The following is a 27,638-nucleotide window of genomic DNA, read 5'->3' on the forward strand; positions in this document are numbered from 1 at the left end:
AATGAATTCCCCTGACCGAAGGCAACGGAGGGAGGGAAGGAGGCGGGGAGCTAGCACTGGCTTAAAGACATCCAGAGAGTTCCGATCTCCACTCCTAGTCAAGACCGGTTTTAATGAAGTTAATAAGCCCAATAATGGTGATACTTGGTGCTGAAATGACGCCGTCCTCCAAAGGGGTCAGGGAGCTACTTCAGCTGCGTATCGGCAATTAACAAGAAGTGAGCCGACAATATAAGCTTCGTTTTGGAGGGCAGGTCTTGATGAGGGTGGGGGTAGTTTGCTTTACAAAGATCTGTTGCCCCAAACCTTTATCTTTCCCACAGAGATTCTTGGCCCTTTGTATTTCACCTTGGGAGTGTTTCTTTCCTTCCTAGATAAGAAGAGAAATTCAATCAACTCAATTAAGTTCCGGCTTTCGAAACCTCCAGGTTTTAGATAATGGTGGGTTTCCTCAACCCCTCTCCCACACGGTGCCGCTAATCTCACCTTTCCTGTGGGTGTCCCCCCAGGCCCGTACTGCAGCCGCCACAGGCGCAAGACGCTGGGAGGCTGGGGCGGGACTGCCAGAAGGAACGTGGTGCCGGGCGGCCCGCGCTCTCCGCCGCGCCCTAGGCGCTCTGGCTAAAGATCTGGCTTTCTAACTCCCCAGGGCCCAGTCGGAGTTACCCGGGAACAGCACTCACATCTCTGCCCCCAGGGTCCCCAGCCGGGGCAGACGTCGGACTCCCCAGGCTGGCGCTGCCCAATAGGCCCCACTCACAGCCTGGCGAGCCAGGCAGGGGAGAGACTGAGGTTCTTGCCTCGTCGGGTGTCCCCCTTTCTCTCTGGGCTGGCTCCGTCCCTGGCCCGCACCTAGGACCTCTCTTGAGCCTCAGCCCGCCCCCTGGGCCTAGTCCTTAGGCCTCGGGGACGCCGGGCCCAGGGCGCTGTGGGCCGCCGCAAGGCCGAGGCCCGGTGGCGAGGCCTGTGGGCCCGCGGGAGTGGGCCGCCAGCCAGAGCCGAGCGAGGGCCCCGCCCGAGCCCTGCAGTAAGGCCTCCAGGTCGGCCGCGGGCCGGGGTGCTGGTCGCTGGGAAACCTCGCGGCCTGGCGTAGTGCAGGGGTCGGGTCGGCCTCGGGAACTGGCGGGTGGGGTGGCCTGGTCAGGAGGCGAGCGCCCTGCGCCCCAAGGAGCTAAAACCGAGACCGACAGACGGGACGGCAAGCTGGGTCCACCGGCCGGGGAGAAGGGGCCGGGACGGCGAAAGCAAGCCCGGCGGGGCTCGCGGCCGCTAGTTTCCTAGGTCTCCCGGTAGGATAAGCCGCGGACGGCTTGGGAGGGGGCGGCTTCTCCTGGCCGCAAAGGGCGAGGCCGCCACAGCGGGGGCTCCCGCCACGGCTGTGGCCTCCCGCGTTCCAAGCAGACGGGGCCCAGCTGGGCCTGCCTCGGGCCCCCGAGGAACTTCCCAGGAAATCCAGCTCCTCGGCCCCTGGATTTGGGGGAGTCTGGCCCTCAGTTGGGGTCTCCCCCGGCACTGAACTGAGGCTTTCGGGGGGAAGCACGAGCAATTCCCAGTTTCCCTTGGCTCATCCCCTTTCTCCCAGTCCTCTAGATCTCCTTTTTTAAACTGAGTGCCTTCTCTTTCTTTTCGGACGTGTCGCAGTACTCAGCGGCGCTGAAGGCCAGAGGCCAGCTCTGGAATGGGGAAGCGGTCTCTTCGGCGTCCCGGGCAGGGCACACTTGCCAGGCAGCCTATTCCGGTTACCTGCAGGGCAGGGGCCGCAGTCAAGTCCCGGTGAACACTTAACCGAAAGCGGCCAGCCCTGGCGCGCACACCACATGTTCGAACCCGCATCTCACACCCAGGGAGAACCTCGCTGTTGTTACCCGAACAAAACTGTAACCCAAAACCAGGCGTGCCAGTGCTAGGTGATGGTTTATTGCATACAGAAACGTGTTTTTAATCATGCAAAAGAGGAACGCAAAAGAGTCGGGCAGGAGACCAGCGCATCCCACGCAAATGGAAGCAGATGTGGTGGAAAACAACCAGAATGGGAAGATGCAGGATCAGAGTCAGCCATGACTTCCGCCTGGGTTTTTGCCTTCCTTCGAGACTTTTAAGATGAACAGCAATCTCTCTCCTTTTCGTGCCACGAAAGGGTCCAATCCCCTATCAGGCATCTGCATGCCCAGATTTGTGACCAGGTGCCCTGAGCACCTCTGATTTTCTCTTCTAAACCGCCCGAGCTTGTCAGCGCAGGGTGCTCTGATAAAACCTGATTCCCCAGTCGCCCCATTTCCGCCCTTGGGTTGGTGTGACAGAAAAGACCGGGAGCCCCTGGGACTTTCCCCTGGAATGGGGAGAGCAAAACCCCAAACAAAACCCATCCCCATGTTTTTTGGTATTAGGCTCTGAAACTGCACAGATTATAGGATTTGTCTCGGACAGAATTAACATTACATGTGAAACCGTAGTGCTCCGGTGTATTGAGACACGTTGTGTAGGATTGCTTGGAGCATCTTTCAAACTGCCTGTTAATAGCAACACGAGACCTTCAATAATAATGTGTTGGGGGGGTGGTTTTTTGTTTTTTACCCGATGGAAACAAAATCTAGGCACTATTTGGAAAGGGTAGTTTTTGTGATGGCAGTAGTTGGAAGGAAACGGAACCAAATGGGAAACTAGAGGAAGTTTCTGTATACTGAAGTGGCTGTAAAGAAGGGAGCAGACGTGCGTTTGAAAGGCCTTCTACTATGCAGCAGTCCTCACAACCAAGGGAGGCCCCCCAATGCTAAAGAGAAACAGCCAGACTTCCTCTCTTGCAAGCAGTGTGTTTTATGTTTAAAAACCAACCTGCTGTCAACTGCAAACAAACAGTAAGCAAATTCAAATAAAGGATCCCTACCAAGTCCAACCCATTTGGTCAAAGATAACTGCAGGTGCCAGGGAAGCCAGGCTATCAGTAGGGGGAGGGTCGCTTCAAATTTTGTTTTTCTCCTAGAGGGAAAGTCAAACAGCATGAGGTCTATGACTCACTTTTATTCCTTAATCTCCCCACCCCTTTTCTTTTAATTCTTAGTGGAAACACGGTATTTTGAAAGAAAAAACAACAGCAACAACAAAGAAAACAAAAAAGAATCCCACTGAAAATATAATGGTAAGTGGGCAAAGTTTGGATTGACTTCTGTTTCAGCACCACAAGGAAAAAAGGTATTCAAGAATCAGAATCCTCTGCTACCTGATACCCCTACTGCTCCTGCCTTAGTTTGCCTACTGCAGGTGTGCAAAGGGGGCCTTTTGATTAATAATTTCTTAGTCTACTTGACATCACTAGGTGACATTTCCAGCTGAGGGCTTCTTTAAAAATAAGATGCCAGTTTCTGGTAGCTATACAATTGTCTATTGCTTTTTTTGTCCCCCTGGACTCCCCATTAAAGGACCTGCAAATGCTGCCTTTAGGAGCCACAGGCCTGCTCCCCCTCTATCTCAGGTTCCCCAGGTAAAAGCTGGAAAGTACCCTTTAGAGACAGGTCCTTAGTGGAGTGAGGGCTCTCTCCCTTAGGTCTTGCCCCCAATCTCCCAAATGAAATCTCCTGAGGCCTTAGGCTGAACGGAAACCAGAAAATCACTCATCACAGCCTTGAGTTGTTAAAATCTGTTCCTAGAACCAATAGTCACATTTTAGGATCATGGACCATTAATAAAAATCTCCTTAACATTCAAATGGCTCTAAAATGCGTTGATAGCGGATTACTGGGGCCTAATGGACGTCGCGTGTGATAACATGGGTCTCTGAGTAGCAGAGGTTCTGGAGTGGGTGTCTGACCACATCTACCTGATTATCAGCTTACAGCCAACCCACTTTTTAGCTGCGATACTCTTAAGAGGTTTTTGCCCGGCAGAGCGAGAGACTTCCGTGTTCTTCATTTAATCGATGTAACAACCGCATAGTGTTCCTCAAAGGAGACAGAAAAACTTGCCTGTTGGTGCGGGGTGACCTCCGGATGTAAGGAGGGCGGGTCGCTGGCTAATGCCCCTCTTCTCCCTGGCCTTAATGGAGCGATGCCTGAATGGCAGTGGCTCCGGCAGATTGAGACCTTCGCCCGGGACGCCCGGATTGTCCTAAGGCTGGGGCCTCCTTCGCTGGGTCAGCGCGCCTCCCCGCCTGGGGCCCCCTCGGAGTGCAATCCCTGAAGTGGCTGCTCAGCTCCCCGCTTTAGGACCGGACACGTCCGGGAGAGCTCGCGGGCCTCTCCTGCCCGCGGTGGGGAAGACTTCGGGCTCCGGTGCGCGCAATGGACAGCGCTAAGGACCCGCTGGCAGTGGCCGGGGCACCAGGGACAGAGCTAGTCCGGGGTTTCTCCGGAAAATTTGGCAGAGACAGTGCTCCCATTCTCCACCCCCACGTCTAAGCCAATGTCCCTGAAAGCTAGGCCTTCCCTGGCTGTAAAGTACACACCTGCGTCATCCCGGGGGCCTGCCCTCCCTGTGCCTGGTGCCCCCAGGAAAAGTCATTTGGAGAGTCCAGAGAGACTACCGGGGGAGGCAGTGAGTTACTCAGGAAGCTCAGAGGCAGCTTTCTGGCCAGCTGCGGGAGACATACGGCTCACGACCCCCCAACCTGCGCCTCCGACGGCCCCGGGCCCCCGGAAGTGGGCCTGAAACCCGCGGCGCCGAGAGCCCTGCTCGCGGCCGCACGTGGCGGGGCCGCCGGGTCCCCTCCAGAGCGGCGGCGGGTGGTTAGCGCTGGCCCGGCGGATGCGAGGACTCGAGCCTCCGGACACCGCGCCGCCGCGCTCGGAGGCAGGGGTGGCTTGGGGAGTACGAAGGCAGCCCTTTTCCCACTCCTTTGTGGTCTTTGCGGGGGTCAGAGTGTGGTGAGTGGGTGTTACGACACTGGGAGACAACGTGGGCGCTCTTCGCGCCGCGCTCCTGGATCGCGGCCCCAGGCAGGGAGGGCTCCGAAGCGCAGGCTTCCTCTTGACGCGGGAACTGAGACGGGCTTGGCCTCAAGGCTCCCAGCCTAGTACCTGCCTCCCGGAACCGAGTGTGCCGTTGCCCGCAAGATTTGGCCGGCGCTGTCCCCGGGCCCTCGCGGAAGTGTGCCCACCCGGGCACCCAGGGCCTAGGAGGCCGGCTGGAGACGGCTTCCGGTTCCAACTCCAGGCCTCACCAGCTGGCGCGTGGAGCGGTCGGATACCCAGTGCCAGGGCCCGTTTAGACGGCTGGTTTAACGAATTGGCCTAAAATGAATTTTGAGTTAGAGCTTTTGAACACTACAGTTGCACACAAAGCTCACTTCACACCCCACCCCACCCCCGCAAGTCCTTCATGGCCACTAATCCGAGTTAGTTTCGTGACCTTTGAGTTACATTTGGTTTGAGATTTCCAACCAACCTTATTGCTATTGCTTAATGCTAGAGATTTTTTTTTTTTTTTTGGGAGGCAGATATGTGGGCAAAAATAAAAAAGAAATACATGTAGATATAAAATATATGTAACAAATAGGTATTTAAATTGAAGTCTAAGATGAAACTGGGCAATTTTGGAAAGAGGAATCATGTTAATATTTTTACATTTAAATTGATGCAAGTCTAATTGAAATGCATCTTTCAACTGCTCTTCTTGCTGATTAAATTGGTTCTATTTTTAATTCTAGTCTAAATTGACCACTTGAAGCTTTAGAAAGCTAACAAGCTCTCAGTCTGTTTGTTAATTACCTTTAACCAAAAACATAGCTTTCATTTAGTCTTAAAACAGTCGATTCACTCCGGCCCTCTGATTTTGAGGTGGGGAGAAATGGAAAACGGGAGAACCATGCTTTCACCATCCTCATCTTCACCAATGATTTTAGCTGATTAAACCACTACCCTTGATTCCTGCCCATTTTGGGTGGGCACATTGTTTTGTCTCCTTTTTTTCTTCATATGTATTGATAAGAATGTGGATTATGTACACATTTTTAACACAAGATCCTTGAGTTGATATTTTTTCAGAGATTCCTAATCTGTAGTTCAGGCATCCTTTGAAGATAGTTGTCTATGAATAGGTTCTATAGGATGGGTGAATTATTTCAATTTTATGGAAAAAAAAAATTGTTTTCTGTATTTCTGCAGTGTAGTCTTCCCAGGCAGAAGATCCACAGTTTTCATCAAATTCACAAAGAGACTGGTAACAACCCAGAATTAAAAGCCATTGTCTTTTTGATACTTATGTTGGGTGAACTTGGAGATAGAAACGTTGTAGTTCTTGGTAACAACTGGAAAAGAGCCAGGCGTAGGGGCTGGTAAATCTACCCTGTACTTTTTGAGACTTTGATTTCATTTAAATAAATTAAATCCCAAAGAGACTTTTATTTCTAAATTTTACCCAGTGAGACTTAATTTGAATTATTTTTAAAGAGGCTATTTATGTATGACAAATTTAAAACTAATAAAAGAACTAAACAACAATGATTTTGAACAGAATCTACATGTGAAATGCCATGTAGAAAATTTAAACAAGTATTTTAATGATTCAGACTAAAAACCCTTTTCAGCCAAAATAACAACAAAAGCAATTACCTGGCCCTAATTAAAAGCTTAAGAAAATTTATTGGCTGGGCATGGTGGCTCACACCTATAATCCCAGCACTTTGGGTGACTGAGGTGGGCGGATCATGAGGTCAGGAGATTGAGACCCTCCTGGCCAATGTAGTGAAACCCTGTCTCTACTAAAAATATGAAAGATTAGCTGGGCGTGGTGGCACGCACCTGTAGTCCCAGCTACTCAGGAGGCTGAGGCAGGATAATTGCTTGAACCCAGGAGGCAGAGGTTGCCGTGAGCGAGACTCTGTCTCAAAAATGAAAAAAGAAAATTTATTTGATTTGTTCTCTCTCTCTCTCTCTTTCTCTGTACATACATAAATTTACCAACTATGCCTAAGTGCCCAAATGTTTCTTTTAAAAAGTTTTCATTTTCTTTAAAGCTTGATGACTCTCAAAAGTGGATGAAGGCCCAGCATGGTGGCTCATGCCTGTAATCCCAGCACTTTGGGAGGTCAAGGCAGGCAGCGTTTGAGTCCAGGAGTTTGAGACCAGCCTGGTCAACATGGGGAAATCCCATCTCTACTAAAAATACAAAAATTAGCTGGGTGTGGTGGTACATGCCTGTAATCCCAGCTACTCAGGAGGCTGAGGCAGGAGAATCTCTTGAACTCAGGAAGTGAAGGTTGCAGTGAGCCAAGATCACACCACTGCACTCCAGCCTGGGTGACAGAACAAGACTCCATTTCAAAAAAAAAAAAAAAAAAAGCTGGATGAAACAATAGGTAAAAGAGGTGAGAGCTCTGAGTCAGAAGGAGGGCATGGCTGTACCATCCAGGTGAGGAAATCAAGCTCAAATGGTAAAATCACCTGTAAGAGAGCCAGGGTAGAATTTAAATTAAATATTCAGAAGCCTGCTGTTCAGAATACACAGATATTGCCCATTTCCCCCACCTATCACTCCCTGGCTTCCACCCTTGTCTGGGAGGATATCTTCCGTTAGTGCAAGAGGTAGCATAATCTATGCGTTTATTTAGCATTTGATCCTTGTGCAGAGGCTTCCATTTAGATTAACCATTTTAGCTAAGATTTGGATCTGGTCCCCAAAATAGTCTGAACTGGGTGACCTCCAGCAAGTAGACACAAGATACTAGCAATTTATTTCATATCAGCTCCCAAGCCATCACCAGATGATAACAACCCTTGGACACTGTTAATCTCTGCTTGATTCAAACTGGTGACCGCAAGGTGAAAGGCAAGAGTGTTATCTCTAAGCAATTCATATGGCCTTCCACAAATTGCCAGTTGGGCCAATACAATTGAAGCCTCTTCTCCAGTGGTTACTTTAAAAATTTCATATCCAAAGTCTTTGGTCTTCGTTGGACTCTAAGGTAGGAGGGCTTTATCAAGGAAAATGCCCGAGGGCCAAGATGTGGGAGCTTAGAATCCAATACAAATTAGAAAGGTTGGAAAGGTAACTGTGTGTGTTCCCTACCCAATAAACTGTGAACAAGATCACTGTGACTATGACTAGAAAAAGCTTGTGGAAGTAGATGTTTTTGCCAAACAGTACATGGAAAATACACCTCAAAAAATAAAATGTAAAGTCCTATCTAGAATTGGTTTTATTGTTTTGAAAACAGCTTTATTTTTGCAAAAGGCAGGGTCAGTACAGATCACCATATGCTCATTTAGCATCAGTTCAGGGCAAGAAAGGGCAGGGTAAAGTGGGTAGAACAGTGGAGAATTAAGGAAAGGGGAGTACTAGTGAACAAAAACTGTCCTGTGTTTTGGTGCCTTCTGGGGAAGCAGGCTAAGTGGCCTGCTAGGGAACTGATACTATTTGCACTTTTCAAATATGTAGAGTGAACAGTTTTAGCCTCATATCCCAGGGTATTCATCTCTAGCCTGAAGTTATAGAAATGTGTTTTTACTGCCTGGTGGAATTATTCTGCCCTTGCTACCCCAATATCATAGTTTAAATGATTCGGTTTGATTTTGCTAGATTGCTGTAGAGAGGATTGACAGATAAAAAATTTGAAGAGGTGTCAAAATATTGCAGCGATTTTAACAATACATTTTTTAAGGTTCATGTGTTGGAAGTTGGTTATTGATGTTAAAAGTTAAAAAAAAAATAGGTATTTTCAGCAAAACATTCTTTTGGATAGGATGAAAGACCAAGTTATCATATATAGAATTTTCACCTTCAGCAAATGATGTCACAAAGACATCCCACCATGTTGTTCAATAACTTCATTCCTAGATTCTTTGTTTGCTGCCCTACCTTTTTAATTAACTGGTATTTGCAAACCCTACCCCATTGTTTGGTATCTTCTCCCAAAAATAATACACTCAATAAACACAAGCTATAATTACTAATGGGAAAACAGAATAGCCACAGTATGGGTGCACTGTTTACAATTGGTAAAAGAACACTCCTTATGATAAAAAGTCACTGATTGACTGATAACGTGGTGCATTTTGTAACACTGTATGATTGTCTAAGTGATTGTGAGGAAATAGGGCATGGAATAAACATTGAAGTATTGTCACTGCTTAAGACTGGCTTTGGCTCCAGTGTCTTGCTGATATAAGCTTCAAACAGCATAAAGAGAGTCACAGCATTTGCCTGGTTAGATAAGAGGTAAACTATCATGGTTAGAGTATTTGGAAGGGATTACAATTTCAGAACTATCTTTCCTTAGTATCTGCTCAATGAGAGGTGGTCTGGCTAGAGCCCAGAGCCGGAAGGAGAGGAGACTAGGCCTCTGTTCTTTTGGCCTAGTGCTGCCACATGTTCATGATGATGATGATGATGATGATGATGATCGTGATGATGGTGATATGATGATGATGATGATGATGATGATGGTGATATGATTGATCCCCCATACTGAAATGATTTGCATGTATCTTAACTAATAAGCAGGGCACTGGACAAGGTGATTTACTTAGCCTTTCCAAGATATGTCCAAATTGGCAAATTTACCACTTTCCAGAGGCTGGTTTTCATTTTAGGTCTAGAACTTTTACACCTGTGTGTTTCATTGATAACTTAGTAGATATGGTGCCAATAGAAGTCTGCACCTTCCCTTGTAGAAGTACAATCTGGGCTCATCCTGCTTATCTTTTCTGAATATCTTGAGCTTTTCCCGAGCCTTGGTTTATTTTATCCCAACCTCATATACAAATTGAATGTTGTTTTGGTCTGTATCTCTAGGCTCCCAACATTATAGAAATCCTCATACAACAGTATCTAATAAGAAGATAAGATTTCCAGGTGCTTTAAAACATGTAAATTAGGGCTGGGTCCAGTAGCTTACATCTGTAATCCTGGCACTTTTAGAAGCCAGGGTAGGAGGATCGCTTAAGCCCAGGAGTTCAAGACTGGTCTGGGCAACATAACAAGACCTTGTCTCCGTAAATAATTTTAAAAATTAGCTGGGCATGGTGGTGCATGCCTGTGGTCCCAGCTACTGAGGTGGGAAGATTGCTTAAGCCCAGGCAGTCAAAGCTGCAGAGAGCCCAGATTGTGCCACTGTATTCTAGCCTAGGTGATACAGCAAGACCCTGTCTTAAAAAAAAAAAAAAAGATGTAAATTGGTACTTTAAAAAAATTATTTAAAATATTGGCCTCTAGTTTTACCAGGGGAGTAGTTAAGGATAGTGTTTAAGCATTCAGCCTCTATAGTTGGATTGTCTGGTTTTAAATCCATCATTCTCTACAACATGATAGATGTGTCCACATGAAGATTATTTAAGCCCTCTGGGCCTGAGGGTCTTTGTCTACAACATAGGAAAAATAACACTTTCTAGTTTCCAGATTGTTGTGAGGATTAAGTGTCTGGCAGGTTGTAAGTGCTCAATTCATGTTACCTGCTAGAGTTATCATTGTTATTGTCATTCTCACTGTAGTCAGTTTCTAGCCAGCTACACTGAGTCAGAGCAGAAGCCTTGATGAACTAATGCTGAGTCTATTCATTTTGCTAAAAGGACAGGAACACTGATATGGTAGGAAGAATTCAAGAAGAGAGATGATATAATATTACATACCATATATCAAGCTACATATTTAGCATAACTGCATGGCTAAATTTATTGCGTATTGTATTTGTCTTTGTCACATATATTCTGTATCTTTTGTTGAACAACCAAAGAAACCATAAGAATTTAGAAATCTGCAAATATATTAGGAAAAAAGGAAGTAAGAACAAATTCTACAAGGGAGTCAAGTTGTAGCAAACAAACCACCCCACTGTCTTTAGATCACACTTTAGTCCTCTCCATCTAAGATTTAAAATACTTCTCCATCACTGCAAGTAGCTCTAGTTCAAGCACTCTGAATAAGAACCTGTTCTTATAATTGAGAATGATACTAGCATGTTTATTACCATATAATGTAGGTTAATTCAGTCTGTGGGCCATGTTTATTACCTTCCTCATCTATAAAAACTCTGGTCTTCATTTCCTTTTAAACGCGGCTCAAACAGAGCTGCCAACACGTTTCATACTTTCCTCCCTAAATATTGGCATTTAGTAAGAAAAGTGGTGTAAAGCAGTTTAGTAATAAAGTAATGAAGACTTGTAAATGGGCTCTTGGTTTAAAAAGGAAGTAAGAAAATAATTGGGAATAACAAAGACTTTATGTAAATCAACTAGCATGGATGATGGCAGAAGAAGAAGAGAACAGGGTAATGAATTTGTTCAAATAAATTTACTGAAGACGGCATTTCAGCTCTCTAAGGAATTACAGAGAAAATAAGTAAGTGGCTAGAGGGGCTAATATCTCAAGAAATTCTGAATAGGAAAAATGGACCACATTTGCAAAAAGCAAAGCTTTCTTTAGTCACCAGCTTCAGCAGTTCTTCAGCACACAGGTCTGTGCAAAGAATCAATTTGTTTAAGATTGCAAAATCAAAATGTGTTCCAGGGCACAGGCAGGAGGCAAGACCTTTTTTGTGATGTTTGCAATAGAGCAAGGACCTGATAACCACCTACAAGTGTCTAAAAAGGCATCACCCACCAGGCAGGCAGAAGAATTGTCCAGGGTCGTCCAAGGGGCTAGTTTGTAGTAAAGAGATGAAAACAAGAAATCTCTCAATGATGACCTTTCACAAGCTATAGAAGAGTCCCTTAAGGCCAAGTGTCAGAAACTTCAGTTTAGAACATTCAAAACTAGGGAAGGAAGAGAACTCTTGGAAGTAAGCCATGGGGAACTGTCCAGCATTAACAGAGGTTTGGGCTTACTATTAAATGACCTGTTAGGTGTGAGTTTCTATCTACATTTTATCTATCAGTATGCTTCTTAAACACTTATTTTTAAAATTCTCTTGACAGCTGTGTCACTAATGATGTTATTGCCAAAGGGATTTCTGTAGGTTCATGTGGATTTGCATTTGTTACATGGGAAATGTAGTTACTTAAGAGTCAGCATTTGCCTTGAAGATACTTCGGCTTTGACCTCCTCAGGAGATTGAAAAGAATAACCAAGCACTTGCCAGCTTTTCATGTCTACTGTAAATTTCTGCAAACAGTAGACATTGACTGCATTAGTCACAATTTCATGAGTTAAAAAAATCATGTTTTTCTGGCCCTAGAGACATTAAAATGTATGTTAGAATGGCTACAGGAAAGGGTTGTCAGGTGTCAGACATACTCAAAATTAAGTTTCCATTTAAACTTTCTTTGGAATTTAGGAAAATTAGGCCATGACAAAGATGTATCTATTCACTCAGCATATATTTGGGGGTCTTCTCTGTACCACACACCATTCAATGTCTGGAACACACAAGGTTTCAGCTTCCCTGGAACTCACATTTGTTGTTAAGGGAGAATATAATGATGGGTGGTGATTACAGGAGCCAGAAACTTCTGAGTCCGAAGGAAACAGCAGTGGGTTTAAAGGTGTATGGAAATGGAAATAATACCAGAAGCTTCATGTTGGTCAGCACTCTAATGAATAAAAACACATATTTTCCAAGACATATTTGAATAGAATTCAGCATTCCAATGGATAGAAGGAAGCACAGTGTGTGCTACTCCTTACCCAGGTCTCTCTTTCTTTCCGGGTGTCCCGGATGTGTGGAAGGAGGTTGGTGCACACAAGGTGCTCTGCACTAAGAACACATGTGGGTCTCGGGGTCTCTGGCTGCTGAAGCTCCATATGGTGTCATGTGTCCTGGCCCTGTTGTGTGACAGTTGCTGCTAACAAGCTTGGCTTTGGCTGAATGTCTTTGAAACTACCCACTCCTTCACCCTCTCCAATTGCCTCCAACGGACTCCTGATATTAAAAAAAAAAAAAAAAAAAAAAAAGGAGGGCTCTTAAAGGAATGACCAAAATGTCATTGGAATGGGCAAAAGCAATTACTTAGTGTCTTCTACAGACATGCTGATTGTAAATTAAACAAAGGCCCTTTTGGAAAAGACAGTCCATTAAGAGACCACTTAATGTTTAATTATATGCGTTTGAAAACTCCATAGAGTAGCAGCCCAGCCAAACAGGTCATCAAAATCTAAGATAGGCACAGTGGCTGATGCAGTTTGCTTTTGAGTTCCAGGTACAAAAACTCAAACCCAGAGTAGCGGATTGTCCCACTCTGGGGCTACTATAATACTTATTACTGTCCCTGTGATGTAATGTGATCTTGGAAAATGTCATAAAGGAATTCCTTCAAATTGTTTGTCTCTTTACTCTTCCTCCTCCCTCCTAGTTTCTATTTCTTGTCTCTGTTCTTTTCTGTAGTTGCCTTGCTCTCTCTTTCCCCTCTCCAAATGGTATTGTAAGGTTTAATTCACCAGGTGTGCAAACTTCCTCCCTCATTTGACACTTATTTGGCAGAAAGTGCAGGTAACCCAGCAGGTATTGTCAGGGTCAAGTTAAAAAATAACAAAACCTGCCAATGCAGGTTTCCTTCTTGTGGTGCCTGGCATGAATGGGTTCTCAAAAAGACTGCTGTGGCTTAATAATTTCCCTTTTTACAACTGGCATGGACTTGGCAGTCCATCTGTAGCCCACAACCTTTCTCCCACTCTGTCTTTGTCATGACCAGAGGATGGTCAGCATTTCCCCTGGTCACCAAGACAAGGGAGATAAGGACAGGAGCACAGGAGCAGAGTGGCTAGTGGCTTTATTCTATTTAGAAAGTTAATTGGAAAAAGTACTATTCTTATGTCCCAATTTAAACCTCAGTAGTCATTGTTATACCCTTGATTCACTGGAAGTGAGCTAACTTAGTAAAATATTGAATATGTTTAAACTAATCTGTGCGGTGAGTTTTACTAAAATTTCAAACTAGAAACTGAACACGGAATCCCAACACTTTGAGAGACTGAGATCAGGAGTTCGAGACCAGCCTGGCCAACATGGTAAAACTCTGTCTCTACTAAAAGTACAAAAATTAGCCAGGCATGGTGGTGTATGCCTGTAATCCTAGCTACTTGGGAGACAGAGGCAGGAGAATCGCTTGAACCTGGGAGGCAGAGGTTGCAGTGAGCCGAGATCATGCCGCTGCACTCTAGCCTGGGCAACAAAGCAAGATTCCATCTCAAAAAAAAAAAAAAAAAATCAAAGTCGGAGAAAACATGGTATTAAAAGTAGTAACTGATATACCAGGTAAATGCCAAAGTTCTGACTTGGTAGTTAAACTTAGAAACTAGCTGATTTCGAGAAAAATAGTACAGGGTTTGATTTTGTTTTTGTTTTTCTATGATGTAGTAGTAATCCTAGTAGATCCTACTAGTAATAATCCTACTAGGAAAACAAAAAAGTGAAAATGCATCTCTTAGAAAACCTGGCATGCTACTAGCATTCGAAAGCTTTGTGTAGCTTCCACAGCTCTTTCAGAGAGGGAGTGCCCAGACTGTTCCCAAATCTTTCTCAAGTGGCACAATCTGTAGTGACATTCCTGAACCCTGTCAACAGGCTGTGCTCCCTACATACTTCCAATACATTGTTAGGTAACAGTGGACTTAATGTTCAAATCAAGTTACAAGGTAGTTTTTTATACACATTTGTATTTTCTTTAATAATAAAGTGAAATTATATTTTTGTCTCTTTTCCTAATTTAGTGTGCATGTCCTCATTTCTTCTGCATCTGCTATGGGGCTAGCCTTGTTCACAGATGACACCAATGGAGAAATTTCTGAAGAAAGATATGTGTGTGTGTGTGTGTGTGTGTGTGTGTGTGAGAGAGAGAGAGAGAGAGACCAAACAAGAGGGACAGAGAATGGTGGTGATGGTATATTTAGAACTTGGTTTAGTAACTAAGCTCTAATTTTCCCACTTGTCCATAGTCAGGTAGGAAGAGGGGATAGGTGTGTCCATTGGCTGAACTGCTATGGGGCCCCTTCTGATATGTTTCTGCTATAAAATGTGGGGTTATGGATACTTCTAAGACATCACTCAGCTGGCTACTCCAACAATAAAGAAAGAATCACAGGTATACATTAGGATGCAATGTTGGTCAAGAAGGGAGATTTTCTTGCAGATAATAAATACTCTTTCATTTTAGAAGAACAGGTATCTTGCTAAGAAATAAAAGTTAATAGATTTTGAATTGTCACTATTATTAATACTACTTTTAAGTGCTACTAATTCATTAGGCCATTTAAATTTACATCAAACATCTAAAAAATTAATTTTTCTTTTTCTTTTTTTTTTTTTTTTAGACAAGGTCTCTCTGTATCGCCCAGGCTGGAGTATGGTGTTGTGAACATAACTCACTGAAGACTCAAACTCCTGGGCTCAAATGATCCTCCTGCCTCAGCCTCTTGAGTAGCTGGGACCACGGGCATGCGCCAACACACCTGACTAATTTTTAATTTTTTTGTAGAGACAGGGTTTCACCATGTTGCCCAGGCTGGTCTCAAACTCCTGGGTTTAAGTAATCCTCCTGCCTCGGCCTCCCAAAGTGCTGGGATTACAGACATGACCACTGTGCCTAGCCTAACAGACTGGTTTTTATGTTAATAGGGAAGAAGGTGTGTTGCAGAATTTCTTCTTCTTGTTGTTCTTTTTTTTTTTCTAAAATAGCACCGATAGATACAAAATAATGTCTAGTTTAAACATTCTAGGCACAGGGCAGTATCAAGGAAAAACTGCCTCCCCTCCAGTTAATGGCTGATATGATGATGCTCTAAGCCCCCATTAACGATCCATTCCCATCTCTTCAGATGAGCAGAGCTCAGCCATGAAACCAGGACTGGTTGCCAGTTTCACCTGAGGAAGATGGCCAGTAAAAACTTTATCAGAGAGTATTGTGGAAAGCCTCTATTATCTAGCCCCCTGCTTTCTGCTTTCCACCTTCTAATCTGTTGGTTGGTGCTGCTATTAGACTTACTTTCTAGAAACCAGATCGATAACACACATGGACCACAGAATAAAGGCTTAACATCTTAGCCTGGCATTTAAGGTTTTAGAGCAGTGCTTTTCAAACCTCAATATGTATATAAATCACCTGGGGATTTCACTAATACAGATTCTGATCCAGTAGATACGGGAGTGGAGCCCAATAATTTGTAATATTTTTTGAGATGGAGTCTTGCTCTATCACCCAGGCTGGAGTACAGTGACATGATCTCAGCTCACTACAACCTCCGCCTCCTTAATTCAAGTGATTTTCATGTCTCAGCCTTCTGAGTGGCTGGGATTACAGACATGTGCCACCACACCTGGCTAATTTTCATACTTTTAATAGAGATGTGGGTTTCACCATGTTGGCCAGGCTGGTCTTGAACCCCTGACCTCAAATGATCCGCCCACCTTGGCCTCCCAAAGTGCTGGGATTACAGGCATGAGCCACCTCACCGGGCCAAGAATTTGCATTTTTAACAATCTCCCAGGTGATACAGATGCTGCTGGTCCTGGAACCACACAGAGTAGCAAGTTTTATGACACGGCCTGGCCCAGGGGTTAATACCTTTTCAGGTTCATCTCTGTTTATTCCCACACCCTACATTCTAGAAACACTGTTGTTCTTGGCATTCCCTGGCAATTCTCTGTACTCATTCTGCCTACTAAACTCATCCCTCCAGACAGCTCAAATATCATCTCTGTGAGGCCTTCCAGCTCCAAGGATTCATTCCTCGGCCAAAAAATCCTTCTGTCTACCAAGTTGTCACAGCACTTTGCAAATACTAATGTTTAGTACTTAATACAAGTTATCATAACTGTTTGTTTACATGGTTATCTTTCCAGCTAGACCATGAGCTACACAGGGCAGAAAGCCAGGTCTTATCCATTTTATAATCTCAGCACTGGCCAGGCATGGTAGCTCATGCCTGTAATCCCAACACTTTGGGAGGTCAAGGTGGGAGGATTGCTTGAGCCCAGAAGTTCAAGACCAGCCTGGGCAACTTAAGGAGACCCCTGGCTCCTCAAAAATAAAAAAACTACCCAGGCATGGTAGCGTGCCTGTGATCCTAGCTACTTCAGAGGCCAAGGTGGGAAGATCGCCAGAGCCTGTGAGGTTGAGACTGCTGTGAGCCATGATTGTATCACTGTACTCTAGCCTGGGCAACAGTGGGACCCTGTCTCAAAATAATAATAATAATAATAGTAATCATCATCATCATCACCATCTCGCATACAGTATATAGCCCAGCACACAATAATTCTTTAATACGTATTCGTTGAATTGAATTGAACTGAATTTCTCATTGTCACTGTTTTACAGAATACTTTTAACGATGAATGTTTTTAGACAAAAAGTCTCGAGGTAAATCTCTATCTGCTCAATTTTGCTGTGAATTGAAGACTGCTCTAAAGAAAAAAGTCTATTAGAAAACATTTCTTAGGCCAGGTGCGGGGGCTCATAACTATAATCCTTAGCACTTTGGGAGGCCAAACTGGGAGGATCTCTTGAGGTCAGGAGTTTCCAACCAGCCTGGGCAATATAGTGAGACCTTGTCTCTACAATAACAACAACAAAATTAGCTGGTGTGGTGATGCACACCTGCAGTCCCAGCTACTTAGGAGTCTGAGGTGGGAGGATCACTTAAGCCCAGGAGTTTGAGACTGCAGTGAGCTTATGATAGAGCCACTGCTCTCCGGTCTGGGCGACAGAGCGAGATCCTGTCTCTTAGAAAAAACATAAAAAATTTTTGACAGAGTTGAGGAGGAAGTCACATAGAATCATAGTTGTTATTTAATATTAGGTTGGTGCAAAAGTAATTGCGGTTTTTGCCATTAAAGTAATGACAAACGCCACAATTACTTTTGCACGAAACTGGTAGTATTATCAACTTTAATAATGAACTATAATTATCATTAATAATAGCTATTATTTATCTATTGAATGCTTACTATTTAACAGACACTGTGCTAATTACATAGATATAAAACTTCATTTAATTTTTACAACAGCTGGCTGGGTGTGGTGGCTCACCCCTGTAATCCTAGCACTTTGGGAGGCTGAGGCAGGTGGATCAACTGAGGTCAGGAGTTCAAGACCAGCCTGGGCAGCATGACAAAACCCCGTCTCTACTAAAAATACAAAAAATTAGCCGAGTATGGGGGCGCGTGCCCATAATCCCAGTTACTTGGGAGACTGAGGCACGACAATTGCTTGAACCTGGTAGGCAAATGTTGCAGTGAGCTGAGATCGTGCCAGTGCACTTCAGCCTGGGTGACTGAGTGAGACGCCATCTAAAAAAAAAAAAAAAAAAAAAAAAAAAAAAGGCCAGGTGCGGTGGCTCACGCCTGTAATCCCAGCGTTTTGGGAGGCCGAGGTGGGTGTATCACCTGAGGTCAGGAATTCAAGACCAGCCTGGCCAAAATGGTGTAACCCTGTCTCTACTAAAAGTACAAAAATTAGCCGGGCGTGGTGGCAGGCACCTGTAATCCCAGCTACTCAGAAGGCTGAGGCAGAGAATTGCTTGAACCTGGGAGGTGAGCCGAGATTGCACTACTGCACTCCAGCCTGGGCGACAAGAGTGAGACTCCGACTCAAAAAAAAAAAAAAAAAAAGTACAATAGTTTGTTACCTATATTCATAATGGAAGAAAATGCTCAATTTCCATAAGAAATTAATGAAATTATAGAATTTTTTTCCATCCAATTTCATGGACCCCCAGAATTCTATGCACAAACACTTTGGATATGTATGTGTTGGGGCTGCCTCTGTGAACTTTACATTAAAAATCCATGTTCGCCTTTCGGCCGGAACCGCCATCTTCCAATAATTCGCCAAAATGACGAACACAAAGGGAAAGAGGAGAGGCACCCGATATATGTTCTCTAGTCCTTTTAGAAAACATGGAGTTGTTCCTTTGGCCATGTACATGCGAATCTATAAGAAAGGTGATATCGTAGACCTCAAGGGAATGGGTACTGTTCAGAAAGGAATGCCCCACAAGTGTTACCATGGCAAAACTGGAAGAGTCTACAATGTTACCCAGCATGCTGTTGGCATTGTTGTAAACAAACAAGTTAAGGGCAAGATCCTTGCCAAGAGAATTAATGTACGTATTGAGCATATTAAGCACTCTAAGAGCCAAGATAGCTTCCTGAAACGCGTGAAGGAAAATGATCAGAAAAAGAAAGAAGCCAAAGAGAAAGGTACCTGGGTTCAACTGAAGCGCCAGCCTGCTCCAACCAGAGAAGCACAGTTTGTGAGAACCAATGGGAAGGAGCCTGAGCTGCTGGAACCTATTCCCTATGAATTCATGGCATAATAGGTGTTAAAATAAATAAATAAATAAAGGACCTCTGGGCTGAAAAAATAAAAATAAAAAATCCATGTTCTAGGGCGTAAATAAATAAAGGACCTCTGGGCTGAAAAAATAAAAATAAAAATCCATGTTCTAGGGCGAAGAACCTCAACTACCTTTTCCGAGAGGTTGGAGTGCTTAGGTTGATTAGATAGAAGTCAGATGGGGGAAAAATGTCACATACACTGAAATGGCAAAAAGTCAGTGGCAAGAGTTATGTAGTGAAGGAGTATAATAAAGGGGACAAGGAGGAAGAGAAACTTGGCAGCATTAGAGCCATGCAACAGGTAAGAGACTCTTTCTTTGAAGGGTGAACGCAGAGATTCTCAGAAGAGGATGCAGAGAGCGTACTCGGAGGAATCTTAAAGGTGATGTACAAGTCTTGGCAATTCGGAGAAATTCTGTAGCTGTCCCCAGGAGGAAGAGACACGTTGTGATTATCAGTGACACTGCACTGAATAGTACAAAGGCATCTGTGCCTAAAGTCATCATGTGATGGCAAATTGGGAAGTGTCTCTGTTTTCCTGTATTATACATTGATATGTGGCAAGGGTCATCAAACCCACTAACCTCTACATATTTTGACTGATTCAAATGGGAACACATGACACAATATAAACCCACACCTCATATTTATCTTTTATTTTTTAATTTAAAAAATCTTTTGTGTTTTTAGAGAAAGGGTCTTGCTCTGCCACCAGGCTGGAGTGCAGTGGTGCAATCATAGCTCACTTCAGCCTTCACTGCAGTTGAGGGCTCAAGCCATGCTCCTGCCTCAGCTTCCCAAGTAGCTAGGACCACAGATAAGAACCATCGCATCCAGCTTTTTTTTTTTTTTTTTTTTTTTTTTTTTTTGGTAGAGATGGGGTCTTGCTATGTTGCCCAGGCTGGTCTGGAACTCCTGGCCTCAAGCGATCCTCCTGCCTTGGCTTCCCAAAGGGCTAGGATTATAGGTGTAAGCCACTGTGCCTGGTCCCTAGTATATACCTTTATTGGCCTTGAAAAGATAGGCAATCCAAAGCTTGCAATGGAGGCATAAATGGAATTCTGATCACTCTAAATTGGAAATCTGTGGCCGGGTGCCATGGCTTATGCCTGTAATCCCAGCATTTTGGGAGGCCAAGGCAGGCAGATCACCAGAGGTCAGGAGCTCAAGACCAGCCTGGCCAACATGACAAAACTCCCTCTCTAATAAAAATACAAAAATTAGCCAGGTGTGGTAGTGCACGCCTGCAATCCCAGCTACTAGGGAGGCTGAGGCAGGGTAATTGCTTGAACCCAGGAGGTGGAGGTTGCAGTGAGCTGAGATTATGCCACTGCACTGCAGCCTAGGTGAAAGAGTGAGACTTCGTCTCAAAAAACAAAAAAACAAGGAAAGGAAAATTTGTTATTTTAACGGCACCAAATGCCTCCGTCTGATATTCAACTACATTGTGATCTGATCCCTCTTTTCCTTTTAGGGCTTTATCTCCCTTTTCTCATTGTACTTTATGTTCTTGGCAATGGGACCTATCAAAATTCTTTGCCCACTCCCAGTTTATTTTCCTTTGCAAACTCCAACACCAATAATGCCCTTTCTCTGACCCAATCCCAAAATTCTATCCATCCTTTATGGCTCAACTCAAATTCTGCCTCTTTCAGGAAGATTTTCCTGGGCCTCCTCCTATCTGTCATGGCCCCCAAGCTGGAGGCAATCTCTTTCACTCTGAATCTTCCATAGCACTTTATTTGTATTTCTCTTACGATATACATATTTTTTCTTGTTACTATGGAGAACAACAGTTGTGGCCTTTAAAGAAAAATCATACTAGAAAAAATGTCCAGTAATGGGGGAAAAAAAGATTGAGAATTAAAACCAATACTTATGACCCTGGATAATTATATATCAATACACAGAATATAGGTAATAAACAAAGTGAACTTGAAGTATTAAACAAGGTTGTAAATATAATCGCACAGGTATTACTCCCATGGTATGTAATAGGATTACGAATAGAATGTGGCAAGTAAAAATATATATTTGGTTAAAAAAAATTTCCATGAGAAGTGCAGGGGAAGTTTAAGAAGATAGAGCATATATATCAGCTTGGAGTGACATGATCAGAGCCTTCCTTGTGAAGATTACTTTGGTGGCAGCTGAAGAATGGATTATAGCAGAGAGAGATTTAAAGCAGAAAGACCAGTTGGCAGCCATTTAATTAGTCCAACTGAGATATAATAAATACCCACATGAGGACTTTTAAGTTTTCAAGTCTAGGTGCCTGAAAGTATGTTGATGCCTTTAAGAGAGAGTGTGTAGTAAGAAGAGAAGATTTAGGGGGCAGTTGCAGGAAAAAAAAATGGTTTGACTCTAAAGCTGCTGGAATACAGAGTGAGAGCTTCCCAATCAAGTAACAAACATTAAATGCAATGGTAGGCTGACTTAGTAAAAATATAGTGTCCCAATTATAACCGCAGAAGTGCAAAGTGAAGGACTTTGACAATTACTTGTTCTCTTTGGAGAACAAGTCACAGATTGGTGACTTGTAAATTATCTCATTTGAAGAACATTATAAGAAATTGGGAATATTTAAATCCAAAGAAAAAAATAAGGAGGATATAATTACTGTCTTTAAATATAGGAGACATTGAAAAAGGAAAGAGGGATTTAATTATTTTCTATGGTGAAAGGTAGTAGGGTGGTGTTAGATAGAAGTTACAAGGAGAAACAATTTTGACTTATCCTAAGAAATAAATTATTAACAATGAGGCCTCCAAATAGTGTGATGAATGGACTCGCAGAGCAGTGAGCTATTCATCTACGAATGATCCGAACAGAAACAGGATGAAATTTTGGTCCTATGTTTTGTAGAAGGAATTTCCATAGTCTGTAGAAGGAATTTCCATAGTCTATAGAAGGAAGGTTGAATTACAGGATGTTTAAGATATCTTTCTACTCTAAAATCCTTAGCTTCATTTCTCCAACGAAACCATCCTTATTTCCTTCCTGCCCTAGTCTGAGTGCTCACAAAGCACCCTGGGGCTACCCCTGTCATACTAGTACCCCACATTGTGGTAATCACTGACCTGTCTTCCTCATTAGACTGCATGTCTTTGAAGGTAGGGATTGTCTTTTATCTACATAAATTTATTGTCTAGTGCAGTGTTCAGCACAGAGTATTAGCATTCAGTAAATGTTTGTCAAGTGTTGAATAAATAAATGAATGGAGATGATTTGAGAGCAACTGCTATAAAATTTTAGTAAAAGGAGCTAAGGCTGGGCAGTTTCCATTTGCAAAATTACCTTAGTGGGAAAGTCTCATTCTCAGAAATCACATGATTTCTTTCCTTCTTCTTTCCTAGTACAGACTCACTTATCAGAAATATGAGGGAGTGTGATCATAATTGAAAGTAATCACCTTATCTGAAAAGTCAGATTATGTTTTCAGGGTAGCAGAAAATCAGGAGACTTCAAAGTTGCATTTGCTTTTTATTTAATTAATAAAAATTTAAAAGCATAAAACACCAGTGGCTATTAAAAGTTCAATAGCTGGAAATATACATACAAGGTACATATGAAAAAGACCAGTATGGAGTCAACTTACATAGCTTCTGAGCCATTCAGCATCATATATGATCACAATCACATTGTTGGGAATCACCTGACATTGCAGGTGGTTCTCCCAAAAGATCCAGTTTCTCACTTATCCTTTGATATTATTTGCACACTGTTTATATCGCCTATAGTTGTCAGTCTATGTTACCAGAGACTGTTCCTGAAATTGCCATGGGGCTGAAAATATGGTTCCCTGTGTGGGGAATGGTCCAAACATGACTAGTGCCTGCAGGTTCAGAAAACTGAGTTTGATTGGAGATGCTAGTTTGTCTTCACAAACATGGAAAAGAGCTGTCAGTCAGATTGGAGAACATGTCCTGTGTGCAGCCATTATGCAGGTATGGATTCAAGGCTACTTTCTCTCCTTAGATTTATGATGGTGGCAGTGAGAAATTGCATTTGTTTACAAAGGAAAGAAAGGCAAAAATGTTCCTTATGAAAAGAGGAAGGAATAGATTAATATTTGTTTCCTAGCACATTTGGGGTGGCAGAGCTGGCTACCGCTCCCTGACTGCCGAGCAGCCCCGGATGCTTCTTGGTGGCTCACACACATTCAGGTCAGCGTGGTGCAGGCTAATGGGTGTTGTCCTAGAGATTACACAGTTAAAAAGAGAATTATTACATCAGAAGTGGATAGTTGTGTCTGTAATGGGAGTGATTATAAAAGAATGAGGAACCTACTGTAAATGTAAAGGTTTCTTATCTTAACAACATAATAATTGTAACCAGGACTGACAGTGAAGATAAACAGATCCCAACATTAATATTAACACTATTTCACAAGGCTGAATGGAAACAGATTCAGCTGTCATTTGATTAATTTTCCATTAATAATAAAAGAAAAAGCTTACAGGTCTAAAATCCCTACCATATTTGCATTATCAGTGTTGACATTACAGATGGATCAATCTGTCATTCACATAATTTGCCTTAAATTACCCTATTGTAAGACTGAAGAATGGATTTCTGTGAAACACAGAATTGTATATGTGTGTCTGTGCATGTGTGTGTCATCCATGTAAGTGTTTGTGTATGTTCTGTGCTTGTGTGTGTATGTTTATGTTTGAGGGCTACTGTTAACCAAATGAGACATCATCTTAAAAACCCAAATTTCAATGTGTTAAGGGTTATATAAACTGAAGGGTATAAACACTACAGAAGCAACTGAAGGCTTTAGCATACTTATACTTAGTGGTTTCCACCTGAGTAGCTAAAACAAGCACACATGTTGAATGTGTTCACAGGCCTCTTTCTGTTCCTGTCTTTATGCCTCCACCTACCTCCTCTATCGGATTCCCTTTAAATCAAAGTGTATACAGATGATCAGAGGGAGAACTTGATCTAGTAAAGGATTTTTTCCTCCCTGTATGTTTTCTTGCACTTTAAGGAGTTTCAGAAAGGAGGAAGAGGAGCATTTCTTATCGGACGTAAGGGAACTCATAGTGACAAATTCTGAAAAAAGATTTCATTCAGAAAGCCAAGTGATTTAAGCACAACGAATGGGCTTCTTTCTCTGATAAAAGTCCCAAGATAGTCACTAACACCCAAAGTTGACTTCTAATTAGTTTTAAGTTCATTGAAAATTTGGTCTGAGGAAATGCCAAAGAGGGATCCCAAGAGTTTGTTCCCACCACTTTTGTCCCATTCACCTATACATGGACCTGAGGGAGCTGTGAAGCTGCCGGCTGTACCTATCAGGAAAGACGGCAGTGGAGAGCAGGCCAGAAACCTATTTAAGTCTCCCAGTAAATGTTTACATTGCACACCTGTAGTTCTTTATTTTTTTTTTTCTTCTTTTTTTGAGATGGAGTCTCACTCTGTCACCCAGGCTGGAGTGCAGCCACGAAATCTCAGCTCACTGCAACGTCTGCCTCCCAGGCTCAAGCGATTCCCCCGCCTCAGCCTCCTGAGTAGCTAGGACTATAGGTGCATGCCACCATGCTTGGCTAATTTTTGTATTCTTAGTAGAGACAGGGTTTCATCATGTTGGCCAGGTTGGTCTCGAACTCCTGACCTCAAGTGATCCACCTGCCTCGGCCTCCTAAAGTGCTGGGATGACAGGCATGAGCCACCGTGCCCGGCCTCATTTTTTTTTTTTTTTTAATAGGTATAAGATAAGCATGCCCCAGGTCAGTGTGCAGATTTCCCAGGAGGCTTGGAAGAACCACCAGAACATTCCTTTATAAGTAAGGATATTTTAGAACTGACCAGCTTAAACACAGCTGGGATGTGTCTCAATTTAAAAATTTTCTGTAGAAGTTTTAAGTCAACACTCACGAACTTAAATGCAATGAAAAAGAAAAGGTACCTCGATAATCTCAAAAACTGAGATGACCAGAAGAAATAATGATGAAGGCTCTACCTTCCTGACATTTGCACTGATATTCAAAAGGCCTAGAAGGAAGTTGGGACTCTATACAAAATGGTCACAAGCCTAATCTCAAAAGCTGACTCAAGCCCCATTTGTGGCAAATTATCTAAAAGAGCAAGGGACAGAAGGGAAAAAGCAAAAACACCTGTTGGTAATTTTCCCCAAGCAACATTTTTCTCTTTCAAAAGACCAAAGCGAGGTTGAACTTTAGAGACAAGGATTCCCTTGTTGGAAACAGAGCAGGCCAATAGCGCCTTTAAACAGTTCCCTGTTTTTCAAGCAGCCGAGGGAGGTAAAACCTGCAGAGAGCTCGGTGAGGGCGGCCCCAGGAAGGCCCTGCAGAGGTGCTTCATTAACCCGATTAAGCAGGTGGATGGAGAGGGCCTCGCTGATAATTTACACCTTGCTAATGAAGCGTGTGACTCTTAATCTCCTCCAAACAAGATACACTCATGAAACTCTGGTACAAGGAAAGGGGAAATTAATTAGGTGAAAAAACTATGAGATTATAGCAGAGGGATTCCTGCAAGGCAACTGTAACCTGGGTGGTTATTCATTTTAGCCTTTCTGAAATTAATGGCTGAGCTGTCAAGTAAACAAGTTGTGGTACCTTTCGGGCTTATAAGAAGTTCAAAAGCAGTACATCATTATGTGTCTGATTTCATATTTCATGCAATATCTTTAAAAATCAATCTGATGGACTGACTTCTGTGTAATTTTAATATATTTGTAGTACAGCTGTTTATAGTTGTATTCACAGACGATTCAGTTATACATTTCCTATAATTTATTTTAAAATGTTACATTGCAAAATAATTCTTATATCTAATGCAAGCTGCAAAGAAATTTTGTGTTCAAAGAGAACATTTTAAATGGTTGGTTAGAATTCTTACGAGATGAATGGTATCAGTTTAATAAAAGAAATACAACATGACAATAGTAGCTAATATTTATCAAGTGTTGATATATATCAAGTACTAGCTAAGTATTTTATTTTTAAATTTATTTTTATTTATTTTTTTATTGTTAAGACAGGATCTCACTCTTGTCACCCAGGCAGGAGTGCAGAGGTGTGATCACAGCTCAGTGCAGCCTCGACCTCCTGGGTTCAGGCAATCCTCCCACCTCAGACTCCTTTTTAGCTGGGACTACAGGTACATACCACTATGCCCAGCTAGTTTTTTGTGTTTTTAGTAGAGACGGCATTTCACCATGTTGGCCAGGCTGGTCTTGAACTCCTGTGCTCAAGTGATCCATCTGCTTCCACCTCCCAAATTGCTGAGATTACAGCCATGAGCTACCATGCCTGGCAATGTACTTTTTTTTTTTTGAGACAGAGTCTCACTCTGTCACCCAGGCTGGAGTATAGTGGCATGATCTCGGCTCACTGCAACCTCCACCTCCCGGGTTCAAGCAATTCTTGTGCCTTTCTGAGTAGCTGGGACTACAGGAGCATGCCACTATGCCCAGCTAATTTTCGTAATTTTAGTAGAGATAGGGTTTCACCATGTTGGCCAGGCTGGTCTTAAACTCCTGGCCTCAACTGATCCACCCACCTCAGCCTCCCAAAATGCTAGGATTACAGGTGTGAGCCATCATGCCCAGTCAAGACGAAGTCCATTAAGTTTATTAACTCATTAATCTATATACCAACTCTATGAGGTAATTATTTGTTTATAGATGAGTAAACTATGGCCAGTGAAGTTGAGTAGACATGTGTAGACATGTGTTTTCTTTTCTTTTTTCTTTATATATATATATATAGGCAGTATTCCTGTGATGGCAGCATGTGTTTTCTTGCTTAGTTATAGGTGAAATAAACCCCATCTTAAAGCCAGAAATTAATTTAAATGGTGTTTATTTCAGAGCACTTCACATATTTTGGGTCAAGTATGGAAATGATATAGATTTTTATGCCAGTCAAAGTTATGAAAAGAATGCGATCTTCATGGTGAGTTACCTTGGCAGACTAGACCTGGATTTAAATTTATCATCATTTACTTGATCTTGGGAAAGTTACTTAACTTCTCTGTTTCAGTTCCTTCATCTCTAAAAGGGGGATAATAATTCCTACTTCATCAGATTGGAATGAGTCTTGCCTGAGGTATCGTGTAAAGCACCATGCACACAGATGGGGTTCATACATGTTGCTTTCTCCACACTCCCCCTTCACTTTTTTGGATCCACGCTGGACTTCATGACAGACTCATCATTCTAACTCAAGGCTTTAATTACTTGAAGACCTACGAGCCATCATTTTAAAAATGACTTCCTATTCTGTGGCATATCTAAACCAAACTCCTCATTCTGGAGACCTGGCCTGTGTTCTCAGGAAGGTAGCATTTTCAGTGTGCCCATTCCTACTTTCATCTCTGGATTTGTCCACTCACCTATCCATTCATTCAAAGAACATTTCTCCTCCAGGCATTGAGCCCTGGACTATTGAGGACCCAAAGGACA

At 43.1% G+C, this 27,638-nt stretch overlaps 2 protein-coding genes across 2 annotated transcripts in view; one reads left to right on the forward strand and one right to left on the reverse strand.

Annotated features, from left to right (window-relative positions):
• NAA30 (N-alpha-acetyltransferase 30, NatC catalytic subunit) overlaps positions 1-27,638 on the reverse strand; it is an 834,104-nt gene that overhangs the window by 602,891 nt on the left and 203,575 nt on the right. The window lies entirely within an intron of this gene.
• Positions 18,659-19,188, forward strand: LOC126959941 (60S ribosomal protein L21-like). The gene has a single exon (XM_050799738.1). The coding sequence runs from the start codon at positions 18,694-18,696 to the stop codon at positions 19,174-19,176; it is 483 nt and encodes a 160-aa protein (XP_050655695.1). The 5' UTR covers positions 18,659-18,693; the 3' UTR covers positions 19,177-19,188.

This window comes from Macaca thibetana, chromosome 7 (genome assembly GCF_024542745.1).
Source record: "Macaca thibetana thibetana isolate TM-01 chromosome 7, ASM2454274v1, whole genome shotgun sequence".
NCBI classification, from domain to species: Eukaryota; Metazoa; Chordata; class Mammalia; order Primates; family Cercopithecidae; genus Macaca; species Macaca thibetana.

Coding starts and splice junctions, on each gene's coding strand:
- LOC126959941 (XM_050799738.1), top strand. CDS start 18,694: ATGACGAACACAAAGGGAAAGAGGAGAGGCACCCGATATATGTTCTCT.